General features: G+C 49.3%; 6 protein-coding genes across 6 annotated transcripts; 3 read left to right on the top strand and 3 right to left on the bottom strand.

The window, feature by feature from the left end:
• Positions 1-851: 851 nt before the first annotated feature.
• gel1 (1,3-beta-glucanosyltransferase gel1) lies at positions 852-2,276 on the top strand (the record flags this gene model as incomplete). The annotated part of the gene is made up of 2 exons (XM_022531002.1): positions 852-1,448; positions 1,509-2,276. 2 exons carry the CDS (start codon positions 852-854, stop codon positions 2,274-2,276), a joined length of 1,365 nt encoding a protein of 454 aa, XP_022391031.1.
• A 561-nt stretch (positions 2,277-2,837) lies between these two features.
• On the bottom strand, positions 2,838-3,830 carry ABOM_003871 (uncharacterized protein; the record flags this gene model as incomplete). Its single annotated transcript, XM_022531001.1, has 1 exon — positions 2,838-3,830. One exon carries the CDS (start codon positions 3,828-3,830, stop codon positions 2,838-2,840), a length of 993 nt encoding a protein of 330 aa, XP_022391032.1.
• Positions 3,831-5,815: 1,985 nt separating this feature from the next.
• ABOM_003870 (putative cellobiose dehydrogenase) lies at positions 5,816-8,510 on the top strand (the record flags this gene model as incomplete). Its single annotated transcript, XM_022531000.1, has 2 exons — positions 5,816-7,990; positions 8,043-8,510. The coding sequence occupies 2 exons, from the start codon at positions 5,816-5,818 to the stop codon at positions 8,508-8,510; spliced, it is 2,643 nt and encodes an 880-aa protein (XP_022391033.1).
• A 3,429-nt stretch (positions 8,511-11,939) lies between these two features.
• On the top strand, positions 11,940-13,251 carry ABOM_003869 (WD40 repeat domain-containing protein; the record flags this gene model as incomplete). The annotated part of the gene is made up of 5 exons (XM_022530999.1): positions 11,940-12,275; positions 12,334-12,837; positions 12,905-13,037; positions 13,103-13,178; positions 13,233-13,251. The coding sequence occupies 5 exons, from the start codon at positions 11,940-11,942 to the stop codon at positions 13,249-13,251; spliced, it is 1,068 nt and encodes a 355-aa protein (XP_022390990.1).
• Positions 13,252-13,661: 410 nt separating this feature from the next.
• ABOM_003868 (uncharacterized protein) lies at positions 13,662-14,862 on the bottom strand (the record flags this gene model as incomplete). Its single annotated transcript, XM_022530998.1, has 3 exons — positions 13,662-13,936; positions 14,052-14,610; positions 14,740-14,862. 3 exons carry the CDS (start codon positions 14,860-14,862, stop codon positions 13,662-13,664), a joined length of 957 nt encoding a protein of 318 aa, XP_022390989.1.
• Positions 14,863-16,818: 1,956 nt separating this feature from the next.
• On the bottom strand, positions 16,819-18,402 carry ABOM_003867 (uncharacterized protein; the record flags this gene model as incomplete). Its single annotated transcript, XM_022530997.1, has 2 exons — positions 16,819-18,057; positions 18,118-18,402. The coding sequence occupies 2 exons, from the start codon at positions 18,400-18,402 to the stop codon at positions 16,819-16,821; spliced, it is 1,524 nt and encodes a 507-aa protein (XP_022390988.1).
• Between the last annotated feature and the right edge of the window lie 171 nt (positions 18,403-18,573).

Genomic DNA, 18,573 nt, shown 5'->3' with positions numbered 1-18,573 from the left:
TTGTGTACTCTGGAATCAGGGTTGGACCAGGGATCAGCCAACCAAGAGGTCAGGGTCTCAGGGATTCGACGGGTCCAGACCCACCGACCAAACCAAACATTCCCCACCACGGCAAGCCATCTTTCATTCTTCCTTCACGGCCTTCACTTCTGTGTCCACTTCGCCGTTAATGATTGATTGAATTGGGCCCAGTCCGTCCCTCAGCTTGAGTGGAAGAGGGATGGCCATTCACAGCCACCGATGGGGGGCGTAATTTGGGGCAATTTAGCGACACACACCCTTTTGTCCCTGGGTCGATCCCCTCCATGCTCTGGACCAGTCAGCGATCTCTCTGAGCATTAATCTCAAGGGTTTCAGGGCGGATGACGAATGCTTCTGCCGTTAGCGGTGGTTGATCCAGCTTGGGTTTTGTATGTAACTTACCGTTGCCATTGCTATTCTTGTCCCACGCGGCCTTCTCTGCAGCCAAATACAGGTAATTGGTGATACCACCCCCCCCCCCATATGCTGGAAGCTGCCCCAATGCTGTCTCGAAAATCAGGGATGTAGACCCTGCGACGCTGGTTGGCTTTAAGGCGTGCCACAACCCCCCTTCCTTACTACGACTGCTTCTCCTCTCTTCTGCATCCCTTCCTCTTTCTTTCGTACTTCTTCCCAACCACCCCAGTCATTCGTTCAGACGGCCACGTCCACTTCGTTTCTTCTTCGATTCTTATTTTCTGTAATCCTTTGACCGCCAGAGCGTCATCTCGGTCGTATATTAAACATACCTCAGACGGATCTCGCCATTCTTTTCGGGCCGTCGCAATCAACTCCAGTCGTTCGATAGATCAATCAGTCTCATTTTCATCATGAAGGGTTCCGCCATTGCGACAACCCTCACCTTGGGTGCTTCCGCCGTCCTCGCCGCTCCGTCCATCAAGGCGCGTGATGATGTGACCGCTGTCACCGTGAAGGGAAATGCCTTCTTCAAGGGTGACGAGCGTTTCTATATGCGTGGTGTCGACTACCAGCCCGGTGGTTCCTCCAACCTGGCCGACCCCATCGCCGATGTCGATGGCTGCAAGCGTGACATCGAGAAGTTCAAGGATCTCGGTCTGAACACCATCCGTGTCTACTCCGTGGATAACTCCAAGAACCATGACGAGTGTATGAACGCCTTGGCGGATGCTGGCATCTACCTGGTGCTCGATGTCAACACTCCCAAGTACTCTCTCAACCGTGCCAGCCCCAAGATCTCCTACAACGAAAACTATCTGCAGTACATCTTCGCTACTGTCGATGCCTTCGCCGGCTACAAGAACACTCTTGCTTTCTTCTCCGGTAACGAGGTCATCAACGACGGCCCCTCCTCCAAGGCCGCCCCCTACGTCAAGGCGGTCACTCGTGATCTCCGTCAGTACATTCGCAGCCGCAACTACCGTGAAATTCCTGTTGGATACTCTGCTGTAAGTTGACCCTATCCATTGGAGTATGAGAAGCTGGGTATTAATGCACTGTGTGTTCAGGCCGACATCGACACCAACCGTCTTCAGATGGCCCAGTTCATGAACTGCGGTACCGATGACGAGCGCAGTGACTTCTTCGCTTTCAACGACTACTCCTGGTGTGATCCTTCTTCTTTCACCACTTCCGGCTGGGACAAGAAGGTGGAGAATTTCACTAGCTACGGTCTTCCCCTCTTCCTTTCGGAGTACGGCTGCAACACCAACAAGCGTCAGTTCCAGGAAGTCAGCTCCCTGTACAGCACCGATATGACCGCCGTCTACTCCGGTGGTCTGGTCTACGAGTACTCCCAGGAGCCCAGCAAATATGGTCTTGTCGAGATCAACGACGCCAAGGTTAAGACTCTGGCCGACTACGATGCTCTGAAGTCCGCCTTCGAGAAGACCAGCAACCCCAAGGGCGACGGTGGCTACAACAAGACCGGCGGTGCCAACCCTTGCCCCGCCAAGGACTCCCCCAACTGGGACGTTGACAGCGATGCTCTGCCTGCCATCCCCGAGGGTGCTAAGAAGTTCATGAAGGACGGTGCTGGCAAGGGTGAGGGTTTCTCTGGCAAGGGTAGCATGAGCGGTGGTGGTAGCACCTCCACTGGCACTGCTGAGCCCGGCTCTGGTTCTGCCACTGGCAGCTCCGGTAGCTCCTCTGGAAGCTCTTCCTCTTCCTCGTCTGCTGGTGTCATGAACATCCCCAACATGTCCCTGGCTCCTCTTGTCGTTGGCATGGTCACGGTCATGTCCACTTTCGTGGGCGCTGGCCTTGTTCTTGCTTAAAACTTGAGTTCGGGAGTTGTGAGCTTAAGTGGTTTTTGTTTCATGATTTTTCTTCGATATCATTTGTTTCTGTCGGTATCCAGATGGATTATGTAAGGTGTATATCCAAATTGACGAAAACTGTCTGTGGCGTTAACTTGGAAGGGGACGCCGGCAGAAGGATTGTGACTTTGTACAGTTTGTTGGCACATAATTAGCCAGTTTCCATGTGTCCGTATAGAAGCATTAATTGAACGATTCAATTCCCTTTCACGTCATTGTGATCTATTCTAAGTTGACATAAAGCACGAGAAGTATACTGGCTGGTCTGTAGAGCTAATCGCAAACCACAAGGGACGATATTAGCTATTGAATATGACTGATAGATGCAAAGAAAGGACAACGACACCAGGAGTGGTCAGGTAGTGTAGAGTTTGCAGCCTAATGTGCCTATGTACTAGGTTCTTAGTGGGCTTTTTGATAAACCCCAAGAGAAAATGTAAACGGCGCAAAGGATCTTTTACAGTCTATGTACACCAACGAAGCCAACTAGTTAAGAAAATATTGCCCACTAATATACAGTTACCTTTTCAGATTCTTCCCATAGATAGGTGCGAATAATTCTTCTAGCGGAACCTTGTGGCGAATCAGAGCTTGGTCTTCAAGGTAAGTTACTAAAGCTTCCAATGGCTTCCGATTCTCCTCAAGGCCATACGGCCATGGGTCACCACCGAAGATATCATCGATTTCGTCCAGATACGAGGGCAAGAATGGAAGCATATAGCGATGTGTTCCCGGAGACTTCATGCGGCGCAAAGCCAGGTCTTTAGAATCGTTCAGAGCATTGAACATCGACGTCACAACGAAGGGATACCGGTCGACAATTTTCTTCTTGATCACTACTAAATGCATGATCGGAAATATCTTAGTCTGTAGATAATATTCCTTTGTGGCTTGCCGAACGTCAGGAAATAAGTGTCGGATGTGAGGAACCTTTCCCACGCACGAAGGCACTACAGCGCCAATCGTCGCGGCAACGTCTCCATCTTGTAGGCATTGACCGAGTGACTTCCCCGTCTCATTGGGAATGCGGTTAGCTGGCCGCAAAAGGGGTTTGGGGTTTGCTTTCCCGTGAGGGCCCGGCTTCTCAAAGTCGCCCTCGACCCAGGTGATGGTAGACAGGTCGACGCCCATATCTTGCAGTGCCCCTCGGATCCACACTGCAGCCGTCATGGTGTACAACTGCACGCCGATGCGCTTTCCATTCAAATCTGCTGGCGTTTTGACCAGGTTGGTGTTGACTGCAATACAGTCATGGCGAAATGATCGCGAAGGGAATACCGGAATCGCAATGAGATCCCTTTCACCATCAACGTATCTGCATATATACTCCGAGGCCGACATCTCCGATACGTCGAACTCCAGTCCTCCGACCATGCGGTCGAATATGTCCCGTGGATGACCGATCGTGATATAATTTAAATCGATTCCCGCGGGGTGTATTTCCCCATGCGCGAGAGCATCGGTGCGGTCATACCGCCCGCAGGCGAACGATAGGTTGAGCTTGCTTGTCATGTTGGAAGACGACAGACTGTTGGTTGCAAAGACGCGTCATATTTATAATTGAGATACTTCCTTATTATATGTATCTGTTGTTGTGGTCGTCTCTGGTCCACTTGATATTCGGCTGAAATCCAATCTGAAGTCATGAACCTTAACTCCGAGAAGTTCAAAAACAGCTCCGCGTAGTCGACTTCATATCTCCGAGTACTCCAAAGGTGACTGATGCATCTCATTGGCCTTTATAGGATATACAGTAGAATCGGACGAGAGACCCAAAATCGGCGTAGCGTCCATGGAATGGCGTGCAATGCTTGAAGTCGTCTATGTAGTAATCCATCTGTGAAACTAAAGAGAGTCCCAACCTTCGACACTGTACCCATTCCGTCGCAATCTATACACAGAACAGTAATTGAAACACTCCTTTTCATACCGGATCGTACGTCTTACAATAGGACCGAATATATACCTGCATTGTACTGCTAACTAATGGCTGCGGCTAGTCTGTGGTATGCTTACCTATATACACCCAGTCAAGATAATATACACTCCACCATTCTCCGTTATTTGCCTTCAGACATCAACTTTAACGGTATTCAACTTGGTACTACGGAGTAGTATTTGGAAAGTAGCGGGGCTATTTGAAACGGATAGCTGTTCTATATATTTCTTACGCTAATTTAGATTGGAAAGTATGAGCAATGATACAGATGCGAATCGATGTAGGTGTTCGTTGTATAGTAGTACTTTTGTAACTACCGATATAATCTATTTACCTATGCTACCTACTTGAAATTCCCATTATTTTTTCTTCTGGAGACCTCGTTCAGAGAATTCAACTCTCTCGGAGCTGACCTGCCGAACCCTTACCCTAGACCCTAAAAACGGCGCCTGAATCATGAGCCCCACTCGGAGCGGACCGAGTACGCCTCCTTTGAATCCTCTCATTCTCCTGATACTCTTGCAGTCACAGATCGATCTGTTTACTCCGTTCGGAGCAACTCATCGGCTATGGAATTCTCACGATGCTCAATTACCGGCATGGCTTGTCTATATCTGTCAGTCTCGGCATCTTGGTGACCTCAGTTTACCGAGCTGCTTCGATCAACCTGGGTGCGATCGGCCCTCACCTGCGTGACTAGTTCCCATAGACCAGGGTCTCAAGAATATCCTCTCTTTCCGCCCTCAATTCACAGGAATAGCACCTGTCAGGACGCCAGTTACCCTTCCAAGGTTACCAGCAGAATAAGAATTCGGTAAAATTCCGGGTGATTGTCCCCTGCGGCAATCTCTTTTCATTTGATCCGGTTCACGGTCCCGGGATACGGAGACCAATGAAGTTGGGTGGTTTAGTGATCAATCCACAGCAGTAAGAACTATTGAGGATAGTGTTTCGTCTAGATGGGCTGGGCGATTAAAGCGCCATAGGGCATAATACAACTCAAACGGCCGCTGTCTATCGGTGAAACCAATGTCCTCATTAGCTCTGCTTGGCATGTCCACACCGTTGAACTTGGGCCACTTGTGGTCCCGCCCCAAATTGCTTAACTTGCAATGGGCCAACGGCATTTCTTCGATATGGAAGAAAGAGGCATGGATTCCGTGTACATGGATGCTTCACGCGTGGTTTGGCTCAGACAGTTTCCACAATCCCAATTTGCCCAGTGCATTAGTTTCTTTCTCCCAGCCGTCCTTCAATATCGTAGCTTTTATGGGTTGCCTGGCATGATCGGGGCCGTGCCATGGGAGCAGTGGGCTATCTCGATTTATATGAATGACAGCAACTGCCCCGGTGGCTACTCGGCTTGCTTTTCTTACTCAACTATCGCTTTCTTTCCTGTCATTCTTTTCGGCCGTACCGCCGTCACTCTTCCTTTTTTTTTCTGGGCTGCTGCTGGGCCAGCTTGTCCCGTTCCCTTCATTACTGTCATTATACTACCATTCTTTCTTTCGTGACCCACCTTTCATTTCTTTCTGTATTTCTGGTAAATTAGAAGACAATGCGCTCCTCACTCTTCGGAGGCCTTGTGGCCCTGAGCTCGGCGCTCGGCGCTGCGGCCATGAACTACAACTCTTCCGCTTACAGTGATTCGACAACCGGTATCGACTTCCAGAGATGGTGCGATGAAAAGACCGGTTTTTGCTTTGGCTTGGCTCTCCCTGAAACGGTTGATTCCGACTTCATCGGTCAGCTGGTTGTGCCTCTTTCATCCTCCAACGGATGGGGTGGTGTCAGTCTTTCAAGCTCGATGACCAAGGCTCTTTTGATCGGGGCCTGGCCCAACGGCGACTCCGTCGTCTCGAGTCTGCGTGAAGCACAGTCCTACACTAACCCCGACGCCTACAGCGGAGATGCCAGCCTCGAAGAGATCCCCGATGGAACTTCCATCAACAGCACTCACCTTTCCTATACTTTCTTGTGCCGCGGCTGTGTCGTTGGTACGCCCACCACCTTCGGTAAGGATATGGACAGTTACTTCTTTGGCTGGGCTCTCAGTAAGACCAGCCCCAAGTCCCCCGCCTCTTCCGACGCCACTTTGAACTACCACGCTGCCGGATTCGGTAGCTTCCAAATGGTCCTCTCTGACGCCAAGTCCGCCAAGTACTCTACCTGGGCCTCTAAGGCCAAGGCATCATCCACCACCACCCCCTCTGCGTCCGCCTCTGCTAGCCCTAGCAGCACTCCCTCGGCTAGCGTTGCCCCAACCGTCCTGAACTCGACTTATGACTACATTGTTGTGGGAGGTGGTCCGGCTGGTATCATCACCGCCGAACGGTTGGCCGAGACTAAGAAGAAGGTCTTGCTGATTGAACGTGGTGTTGCTCCTACCGTGCAGATGGGTAATAAGAACGCTCTTTCGTGGAACAACTCCCTCACTCCTCACGATGTTCCCGCCCTTGGTAGCTCTCTTTCCAAGCTTGGTCTCCTCGATGACTATCTTTGCGATGATACTGCTGGTATGGCGGGCTGTGTTCTCGGTGGCGGTACTATTGTCAACGCTCTTGCGTTCATCCACCCCCAGGAGGCTGATTTCAACGACAAGTGGCCTGCCGGCTGGAAGTGGGATGATGTCAAGGACGCTGCTTCCCGTTTGTATGAGCGTAACCCGGGTAGCATCCTCCCATCCGCTGATGGCAAGCGTTATGACTATGGCATGTACAATGTCCTTGGAGGTTTCTTCAAGGGTCTCGGCTGGAGGTCGGTCAATCAACATGAGCAGCCGAATGAGAAGCACGAGGCTTACGGCTACCCGTCCTGGTCCGTTGCCAACGGCATTCGTGCTGGCCCCGTCCGTTCTTATCTTCCCTTGGCTCAGGAGCTCGACAACTTCTCCCTCCGCCTCCAGACCAAGGTCCGCCGTCTGGTACGTCGCGGTGGTCGCATCACCGGTGTCGAGGTCGAGACTGAATCTGGTGCCGTCGAGATTATCAACATCCGTGCTGGTGGCAAGGTTATCCTGGCTGCTGGTTCCATGTCTACCCCTCGTGTTTTGTTCAACTCGGGTATCGGACCTGCTAAGCAGATCGAGAATGTAAAGAGCGGCTCCACTGGCATCACCGTCCCTGCCCAGGAGGAATGGATCAACCTGCCCGTCGGTGAGAACCTGAAGGACCACCCCATGTTCACCATCAACGTCCACACCAAGAGCAACTTCACTGCATTCAACACCTCCAGTGTCCTCTCTGGCCCGGCCGCTGCCGTCCAGCAACTCTACTCTGAAGGCTCCGGTGTGCTGTCCGAGGGTGGTCATCGCCTGCAGTTCTGGACCTCCAACGAAGGCAGCGACGGCAAGACCCGCTTCTACCAGGGATCCTGCAGTGTCGCCAGCGATGGTGTCATCACTATGAAGCTGTACTTGACCCACGGTGCAACCTCCTCCGGTGTTCTTGGAATTGGATCCTCTGGAGCCACCGTCATGGAGACCGACCCCTGGTTGCAGACGGATGCGGACAAGGAGGCCGTCACCCAATTCCTCCAGGGCCTGCTGAACGACATGACGAACTCAACCGCCGGATTTACCGTGCCCGACTTCAGCTCTGCCGCCGACATTATTGCCAAGAAGACCAGCGGTGATCACTTCGTCGGAACCACTAAGATGGGTACTGACGACGGCCGCACCGGCGGTACCTCCGTTGTCGACACTAATGCCAAGGTCTACGGTACCGAGAACTTGGTAAGATCTCCAATTCCACATTCAGCCCCAGACCTTAACTAATGTAAACTAGTACGTCGTCGATGCCAGTATCCACCCTGACCTGCCTACCGGCAACACCCAGGCCATTGTCATGATTGCCGCCGAGGCTGCCGCCGCCAAGATCATCGCCGTTGCCGACTCTGTCCCTGCTTCCAGCGCGTCCGTGTCCGCTCCCGCCCAGAAGACCGCCTACCCCAGCAGTGCCGCCAGCAGCAGAGCTGTCACCAGCGCGTCCACGACTCCTGCCGCCTCCTCCGCGGCCGCCGAGTCTACCAGCTGTGACGAGACCTTCACCAGCACCGTTACCCCCGCTGAAACTGCTGCTCCCACCCATGCTACCGCTGGTAGCACCACCAGGGCCGTCCTCAGCTCCACTTCTGCTGCGGCTGCTGGCACTACCTCCGCCGCGGATGCCGCCTCCGTCACCGTGGTGACAGTCACCAAGCAGGTCGTGGTCACGAGCACCACAACCATCACTGTCCTGCCTACCTTCGCCTAGACGGCGAGTAGCAGTGTCAATGGGGAGGTTATGCACCGTCATGTATATCCGCAGTGACTCCGCAATGACTGGGCTTAGTTTTCTTCTTATAGATATTGTCAATATAGAGTTTTTCACTGAAGCTTTTCATTAATATGTGTACCGTGATTCCTACGTAGAACCAACACAAGAAATCTAAATTAGATTGTATGATATGTTGATAAATGCAGTCGATCACACGCCCTTGCCCCTTCGTAGGTCCATCAAAATCGTGGATATAAGATACATTCGACGAATATTAGCATAGTGTTGTATCTATGCTGGAATGAAATAGTTATAAGCTACATTGAGAGAGAAGCTACTTCTTGTCCATCTACTCCGTAGACCATGATTATACTAAGTACTGTCCACGGTAGTATAGTGACTATCTAATAGTTATACCTTGGTAGATATTATCTAATTGTAGTAACAGGAATTAGCATTAATATAATCTAACATCTGAAGTATTGTTCGCGCCCATCAATTGCCTGGCTGGACAAAAGTTGTATAGTGATCACGTGGCTGATGAGCTTTCAAACCAGGGAGCACCTAGGCCAGACCTTGTACGTTACTGCTGTACTGAATGCCTTTGTGAAGTGGTCGTCATGCTGCGGCCTAGCGCTCAAAAATGTTTACCTTTCATTTACCATCAAAGCTTGTCGCCCAGACTTAAACAAACACTGAATGCTGTTTTACCTCGAAGGAATCTCAACGCTCAACCCTTCAGTTCATCAAGCCAGTTGTTCACAATGGTAACTCCATCTATCAACTCCGCAGAACCAAGGGAGAACCTTTTTGCTTATACTAGTAGGCGTTACATATTCAACGAAAATCTTCGGTTGAATGAGCGATATCTGGCATTTAATGTCAAAACACTGGGAATGGCGGCTGCGAGCAGCGTTGGTAGGACCACCGTCATCCAGATGAGAAACTTGCAGAAGGCGGTTTCAACAGGGTCTTTGTACTCACTATGGATGATGTCTTTGAGGTGATCGCCAAGATCCCCTATCCGCTCACAGTCCCCAAAATGTTGACAACTGAAAGTGAGGTTGCGACACTTGATTTTTTACGTACGAAAGGTATATCTGTACCACACGTTTACACGTACTCTTCGGACAGCGACAATGCTGTGGGGACAGAGCATATAATAATGGAGAAAGCCCCCAGACAGCCATTGGATCGTCGTTGGTTTGATCTTACTGCAAAGGAAAGGGTGCATTTAGTAACCAGTCATGTCGATATTGAACGGACACTTTTCTCCATCCCCTTTGGATCTTATGGCAGCCTCTACTATAGACATAGTATACCTCCGAATCTCCAATCTGATCTTTATCAAGCATCACATGGAGATCCTGAAGGCCGGTGTTGCATAGGGCCTTCCGCTGATTACACGTTTTGGCGAGGGAAACGCGCTGTTCTCGATTTGGAACGCGGGCCTTGTTAGTCTCACACTCCTCGTCGCGCTTGGCTGACTATATTTTGACAGTTTACAGGGAAAGATCATCGAGATTATGTTCGTAGCGTGGGGCAACGGGAACTAGAGTGGACCAGCAGATACGGCAAGCCGCAACGGAATGATTTCCCTCATAACAACATAGTCAAGGGGGAGATTTCCCCAGAGATATATCTCGATCTTCTGAGGAAGTTTATTTCAATCTCGCCCTATATTCTTCATGAAAACCGTGAAAGCCCAATGAATACGCCAATACTGCGACATCCAGGTAAAAGCCACTCATTAATTCTCCATAGAAATTTGATGCTAACCAACCCAGATCTGAACCCATCCAACTTATTCGTATCGGGCTCTTGCGAAGTGTCTTGTATCGTTGATTGGCAACATAGCTCCATCCTTCCGTTACTACTCACTGCGGGTAATCCGCCACTATTCGAAATCCCGACCCTGGGCCCCCCAAGAGCCTTGAAAAGCCGTCTCTGCCTGAAGATTATAGCTCTTTGAGCCCAGAAGAGCAATCCAAGGCTGATGAACTCCATCGCCGAAGAATGCTGCTTTATCTGTATATGGTTTTCAACGGTCGGGACAACAAAGCCCACCTCGAAGCACTTCGTTACCCTCTTATGCCACTTCGACAACATATAGTAGACAGAGCTGGCCGCCAATGGAGCGGCAATGTGATTACACTGAAAGGAGCACTCACTAGGCTCACGGACCACTGGGAACAGTTAGTTAACAATATAGAGAAAACCCGTTGCCCAGTTAATTTTAGTTCAAAGGAAAGTGAGGATTTCTACCGTGTTGAAGAGGACTGGTTTAAGGCGACGATATTACTCGAGCATTGGCGGTCTCTTCTGGATGACCTAGGAGAAGATGGATGGGCCAGGAATGAATCGTACGAAGCAGTTATGGAGACTAACACGAAGCTTAAAGAGGAGTGACTAGCTGAAGCAGAAGACGAAGAGGATTTCATGTCCGTGGATTTATTCTGGCCATTTCAAGATCATGAAGAAATGGAGTAGGGAATTACCATCCTTCAATTCCCTAGGCTAAAAGAAAAAGGGTTCTTAGCAATAACACAAATCTGGCAAACACTATGATCAGCACTTCTCGAAACCTCTCCACTTCCGTATAGCTTCTTTTTAGCGTGTCACACGACACGCACCCTAACTAGGATAACACCACTGATACCGCTGTCCTCCCTTTTGCTGAGTCTCGTACACCGCATTATGTACTAAAATATCCTTCGCGTCCAGTAAAGACTGGAACCATGGGCCGCTTGGAGCTTGAGGGGCGACGGGTTCCACGGGTTCCGGCGCGGTGGTGGAAAAGGAGTATAAAGTCAGAATTTGCCCGGCAGCTAAAATCTCCCATGCTGGGAAGGTCCCGCTTGCGGCCCTACTTTTTGAATATCCAACAGATGATGGGAACAGGGATCTCCGCATGTCAGAAAAATTTGTCCAAGGGTGGGCCGAAGCGGGCTGCTTCTGTTTGGGTTAAACGAAGCTCCTTACTATTCCGTGCCTGCTCAACGGCGATATTAAAGTGCATTATTGGTTCATTAACTTCCCCCCCGTTTAGGCAACCATATACTAGGCTTGCTGCTTCGCTTTACCCCGATCCTAAGCGAGTCCCGGTGCTTAAGACGTTGGTGGTGTCCATCTGGAAATGTGGAGATCCACAGGAATTTTCAGTGGAAAGTGCTGCCTAACTGGACCGGTCCCCACGGCAATTGGGGGACATCGATGTGTATCGATATTGCAGCACTTCATATATCTGCTACTTGCCAAGTTGATGATTAGTTGAAGACACTGATACTTCCTTCATCAGCTAGAAGAATGTTCTGGTCCTCCTCGAAAACGCCTACTCCACCCTCGGCTTCGAGGAGCTCGCCCGTGACATCTCCCGTGCCATACCTCTCCTATATACCCGGACTGGGAGTCAATTCTGACAATGTAATGAGCAATTGGGACGAACTGCCGCCGGAGCGGAAAAAAGCTGGTGACCGATGGTCTGCTGTGATTGATCCGGACATAGACAATAACTGGGAGATAGACCTGCTCCATAGTCTGACGCATGACTGTATTGTCAACTGTGTCCAGTTCAGTAGGGATGGGAACTATGTTGCGGTTGGATGCGCGGATGGCGCCGTACGAATAGTCGAAGTTTCAACCGGAGCTCAGGTTGCCTGTCTACAAGACGATGAATACAGTCACGACAGTCTCTGTGTAAGAGTGAGGTTTTTGCCAGATAACTATCTTCTACTTACGGCTCATTGCGATGGCAATATCCGTGTGGGTATGCTCACACCGTACAAGGATATACCTGCTACTAATATATACACTGTCGCAGATTTGGAACTATATGGGGGGTCTTCTGCGACGGATCCCTTGTGGCAGTGAAACTGGATTCTTCACTCTAGATCTTTCGGCCAATGGCCACCTGATTGCGTTTTCTGAGAGGAACAAGACTGTCCATGCTTGGGATCTGGACGCAGCATCTGACATTCGACAGCTTGGCACGCTCCACACCGCTGATAATGTATATATCGTCGCTGTGTCTCCCGACTCGTGTTATATTGCTGCTGGTTGCGACGATGGGATGATCTATGTCTGGCGCGTTGCGCCGCTAGAATCTGGTGCTGCCAGCACGAATGGAACGCAAATAGAGAAATTATTGGAGTTTCAGGCCCACGATGAGAACGTCATGACTCTTACATTCACTCCAGATGGCCGAAATATTATCTCCGGCGGCATGGATGGAACAGCGAAGCTATGGAATATTGGCTCCCTGAAAACCTTTGTCAACGAGGATATAACATCCAGCGACTGTACCTTGATATACAAAGCTCATAAGGTTCGCATTACACTTCTATATAAAAAAATTAGCTCTGGTGGGCCCAACTAATTGGTCTAATGTCCAGGATATGGTCTTGAGCGTCTCCCCAGATCCCACAGGCAGATGGCTCCTGAGCGGCTCAAAGGATATGGCTGTGTATCTCTGGGACATCGTCACTGGCGTTGCTGAGATGCGGCTTGGAGCTCATGGAAACTCGGGTATACGCCAACGATGAGAGATGACTTTGCCTCCTATGTACTGACATGCTGATTTTTGCGTTTAGTCCTCGGTATTGCATGGAGTCCTACGGATAATATTGTAGCGACTGGAGGCGGCGATCGCGTTCTTCGGCTATGGCGGTAAGTTCGCTCGTGTATGTTGGACGGATCTTATTCTGACTTGTCTGATCATAGCCTATATACGATTAGTTAATAGTAGTGTGATGTCCTTACGAAAGTGGATCTGTATTACGGTAGGCAATCCTTCGTCAACTTTACCTTCATACCCTCTGTGCACATCTTGCTCGTTCTCTACATAGATCGGGCCGTCTATTATGTTCTCCAGAAACAATACCCTTGGCAAACTATACAAGCATATAATCTAAAGCTGGCCCAAATCATTCATATACTACATACCCCAACCATAATTCTATAAGCCACTAATATAGGGCGAATTCAGGATACGTAACTGGCAAGTACCATTGTCGATGAAGGAAAGACACCCTTCATACACATTCCCAACATCCTATAACAGAAAAGCAGTCTGATTCTTATATTGTAGTGGCTCCATAATCCACTACCCTGCAGAACATCACCCAATACCCAACATCCCAATGAACCAACCTAAAACGCCGTCACATTCGTAACAATCCCAGCCGGCGACTTAACTCCACACAATGCAACATCACCAGACGAAGTATTGGCCCACGACCAATTACCATAACATTCGCCCCAATCATTCCCCCTGATAACGGTAATCTTCTTGTCACGATAACTCTTCGTCACTGGCTTGGCTTTCTGTCTACACCCGAAAGCCGGAGCGCAGGCTGGGATACAAGCGGCAATAACGCCGGTTCCGACTTCGAGGATGGAGACGATGGTTACGTTTGTTATGGCGTCTATTTGATCGCATTGTGTTAGTGGATAGTATGTTCTTATATCTCATACATTGACTGACAGAAAAGTGGGAGGGAAAAAAAGGCAAGACAAAAGAAGAAAAGAAAAGACACATACATGGCATATCCAGCGCCATCGACCCACTCTGGTAACAGTTCCTCAAAGCATTCGAAACAGTAGCAACAAGACCCAGACTCATCAGCCCATAAATCAGCGTCTTGTGACCCCGGCTAATCCTCACATCCCAGAGGATAACAACCGGCGCCGAGGTCAAGCAAAGATTAACCACGATCGTGAACCCGGAGTGGATATACAATACGCTGTAGACAGATGTCTGGGGCAGACAGATACCGGGGACGTCCTTGTTCCACAGTCTCTCCAGTGGGACGCAGGAGACGGCGAGGATGACGACTGCGGAGATAGTAGCCAGCGTCATGAACAGCATGAGCCAGGCGAGGATCCAGCGCACGGCGCGGCTGTTTTGGATTCGCAGGATGTAGAGGCTGATTGAGTACTTGGTTACCAGGGAGCAGATCACGTTGATCATTTGGTATATCGTGTTGACCTTGAGGATTTGGAGCACGGTGTGTTCTGGGTTCGGGAGGTAGATGACATGGCGGCCAAGGCCGAGGTTGGCTTCGAGTTGGATTGTGATTAGACCTTCTAGGAGGGCGATCTGTTAATGAGTTTAGTAGTTAGGTTCGGGAACTTGGGGTGAGTGAGGTTCGGGAGGGCATGTATATGCCCAGGTGACTACAATGCATGTATCATCCCAGCCCCAGCTTCTGGTTAGACGGAGGCGCACCCAGCCTCGTAGGAGGACTAGTGCCAGTGCGATTGCCGCTAGGGTGTAATATTCTGCCAGCAGGCCGGCAGTTGTGCGGTGGTCTGGCGGGATCGAGATGTCTTGGTTTGGGGCAGAAGCCATTGTGTTGTTCAGGAGTGGAGTTGCCGGAGTAAACATGAAAACAGATGCATTTTATATAGAGATATCTATGGGCTTGAAGGTTGGTATAGGAAATGAACTGTTTATTGTGGGACAAATCTCATCTCGTTGCATACACCGCTACAACAAAGAACTAATAGGTGTCAAGCAAGTATAACCGTTGCATTCGACCAAACCATACCAAAACCATCAAGCATATATGCCTCTTATCTCATATCTCATTTTCACACAGAACCAATAGCAAACGCTCTTCCGGGCTGATGATGTATCTAGTAGTAGCGTTAGGTCACAAGTCGCTGTTTACCCTCGTACAATCTAATCTTACTTGCTTATTCTTTGTTTCCGCTCTCTTTATCTAGATACTCAAAGTATCTCAAAGCTTGTCTAAAAGCATATAAACGATCGGTAGACGATTCTTCACTACCCCCCAAGTCATCCGAATGCGTCTTGTGCATCCATCCTCTACGTATGAGCCCGAAGCTTAATACCCAGTGCACACCTTCTCATAGGCCAGAGTCACGCATCGTATAAGGTCTTTTGTCTTCACCCTGATAGTAAGGGACCGCAATGTCCTTCATGGGCGCCAGTAGTAAATACAAAATAGTAGACTGGGGCTGTGGAGATTAACATGAGATTGGGAGATGCATTCGGCCACGGGCTCGAAGCCATCGAAGCCAGTGCCGCTGGTACTTGTTTTTATGATTTGAAAATGTAAGCCCATGAATTAGAGTATAGGATTGAGGAAGGTAGTGCTTTATTGGGTGCAATTTAATATAGCTTTAGTCGCTTTTACGAAGCTAGGTGTCTGTCATCTCGTACGAAGAACTTCTGGTAGGTCTTGAAAAGGCTGGCTCTCTGTTTCAACTATATCCCGGTACGAGTTCCACACACCTTTGTTTCAGACACATACTACTGCTATCTTACCACAAGTCCAGAGAAAGATCATCAGGGCAGGAGATCTGTTAAGTGTAGACATTAATTGTGTATGTAAAAGCCCACGCCGAACGGTTGATCATGATACGGTGATCTGTCTCTGTGATCCTTTCATGCTGTAAACCTAGCATCTTATATTGAATTCCTTTCTATTTTCCATGTAGCTAGTGGGTAGCGAAATAGAGTAAGCTCGCGTGCATAACGACGATAGGTTATCATTTGTGTATGATTAGGCTGCAGCAATCAGTGAGCACCAAAAGCGTATCTGAATACGCGATCTCTGTATCATGTTCATATAAGCAGTGCACATGAATGACGTAAGGAGTTAATAGGGCTTTAATAGCCGGTGGACTTGTTGATATAGAGTCACATGATGATGTATCAAAGTTTGATTGATACCATTATCAGCAATGCTTCATACGAAGATCCTCACCGTATCGCCAGGGATAAAGCGTTGTCGATCCTAGGAAAGAAGCTAACGCTGTAAAAATAGGCTTGGAAAGAGGAAAATTTGAGGATCGCCCCGACACCTTCCATTGTGGAGCTCTAGGCTAGCAAATCTCCTAACTGTACTCTGTTCTCCATAGATCCTGTCTGGACTCGAGTGGCTGCCGCCCAGGTGAGCTAGCAGGTGAGCTTCGGTGAGTGCTGTGAATAGGTAGGCGAATATCACTGTAGTATGTACATGTAACATATCACATCACCCTAACCCATCCACTGGTTCACTATGTGAAGCGGAGCATTGGCTGGCCCTAGCCCCTCACTTCACTAGAAAAGTCGGCACTCTTTGGCGGCCTTACACCGCGATAGACTGCATCGAGACAAACTAATCAAATGCGTCTCTCTACGGGACCCTTATGAGGGTGAAATCTAAGATTGACAAAAGGAATCAAGTCAACATAGCATAAGTAACACATTAAGTACATCTGTTAATTTTACAAAATAAGCGTCTATAGTCTGTATTAACGAGATAGAGCCATCTAAAGCAGAGGTCCAACCCTGAGGCTATTCTTGTTCTGTATTTTCCTTTGAGCGCCTCCAGTCGTGACCACGAGTATATACAACCCATAGTGTTGGGGAACTGATCAGACCCATACAGGCGAAGATCGTCCCCGTCCACCCAATACCAATAGCATTGATTAACGGTAATGTTGCCGCCACTGCTCCAGCACTGCCTCCATATCTGACTATATTAAGTGCGGCCATCGCAGTGGCGGGTTGATGAGCATGGAGGTCTATGATTAGCATGCTCAAAACATTACTAGTTCCGGCTGTTGCATTGCCCAGGAAAAACATCACCACCAATGGGACCGACACGTGGACGTCGTACTGCATCAGCCAACTGTAAGCAATCATCCAGACAAACCAGAGGAATGCCATCGGCAAGATTATCTCAATACGGGCCTTTTCTAGAGGGATCTTCAATAGCATCTGTCTTGACTGTTGGTTTCGGGCAATCTCAACGCCAGCAAGCCGCCCATGACGTTTGAAATTACGGTCAGTCCAGACACCGCATGTCCAGCGAGCTGTCAAGCCGCCAACCGCAAAGGGAATAAATGCCAGTCCGACTTGGAGTGCATTAAAATTGTACTTGCTCTCAAACAGAAAAGGAATGCAGCTTAAAATCACATTCCAGCCGCACATGATAAATGTGCTGAATAGGATCAGAAAGCCGAACTGCTTCGTGGCAGCGAGCCGAACACTATCGAACACACCAGGCCTACGTTGGAACGTAACTAGACTCTGGCGATTGGGGCTCCCTCGGTATTTGGGGCGCACAAGTGCCAGTGCCGGTCGGTTCCAGCGTGGTGGAGGCACACTCCCATCCCCTACAATGACCCGGCATGTTTCCTGGAGAAATCCGAGAATGAGAACGAGTATTATACCCCCAAGAATAGCCAGAAACCAGAATATACTGCGCCATCCTAGATACTGGACCAGAATACCTCCGATAATGGGGCCGATGGCAGGTCCAATAGTGAATCCTAAGGAGGTATATACCAAGTACTTGCCACGCTCAGCTCTTGTGATAACATCTGCAGTTGTTGCCGAAGAGATTCCCGACACACCACTACTCCCGAGGCTTTGCAAGCAGCGCAAGGTGATCAACGCTGGGAAGCTTGACTGCAGGGCTAGTGCGACGCTAACGATCACGTATATTGTAAGACACGAAGCAAAGACTGGTCGACGTCCTTTGAGATCGGATACGCTGGCAGTTAGGAGCGGTGCTACTGCTTGTGCAACCTGCATGTTTCAGTTAATCATCGGGGTTTCAAACCAGGTGGCAGTACATGAGGCATTTACCATAAAGGCAGTGATCGTGAGGCTCATCTGAGTCTTGGAAACATGCAGATCTTTGGATAAAAGGTCGAGAGACGGGTAATAGATGTCGGAGGAGACAGGGCTTAGAAGTGTAACAAGAGAAGCGATGAATATCGAGAAAACCTTCTCCTTCTCGGATAGAACAGTATATGCTTCTTGGCGGTTTGTCTCAGGATTGGTGTTATTGTCTTCCTCGCTGTTGCCAGTTTTTTGGTGCTCTTCGAGAAGTATATCACTAATTGCTGACACAGACTTTGATTGAGCCATCTTTCGCGTATTGGAACAAATGAGGCTCGTAGTAGCAGGCACCAAAATTGCTTAGGAAAGATGGAAGTCATTCCCACAGGATAAAAGCCCCTGGCTCATAATATCTTCCCGCCCCCTCCATTGACTGTATTAGAGGGAAGGGATGCAAGCTAGGCTACACTAGTTTACTCA

Source organism: Aspergillus bombycis (assembly GCF_001792695.1).
Source record: "Aspergillus bombycis strain NRRL26010 chromosome Unknown contig00024, whole genome shotgun sequence".
In the NCBI taxonomy this organism is placed as follows: Eukaryota; Fungi; Ascomycota; class Eurotiomycetes; order Eurotiales; family Aspergillaceae; genus Aspergillus; species Aspergillus bombycis.
The sequence above is the reverse complement of the archived record's forward strand: the minus strand, read 5'-3'. Positions and strand labels throughout refer to the sequence as shown.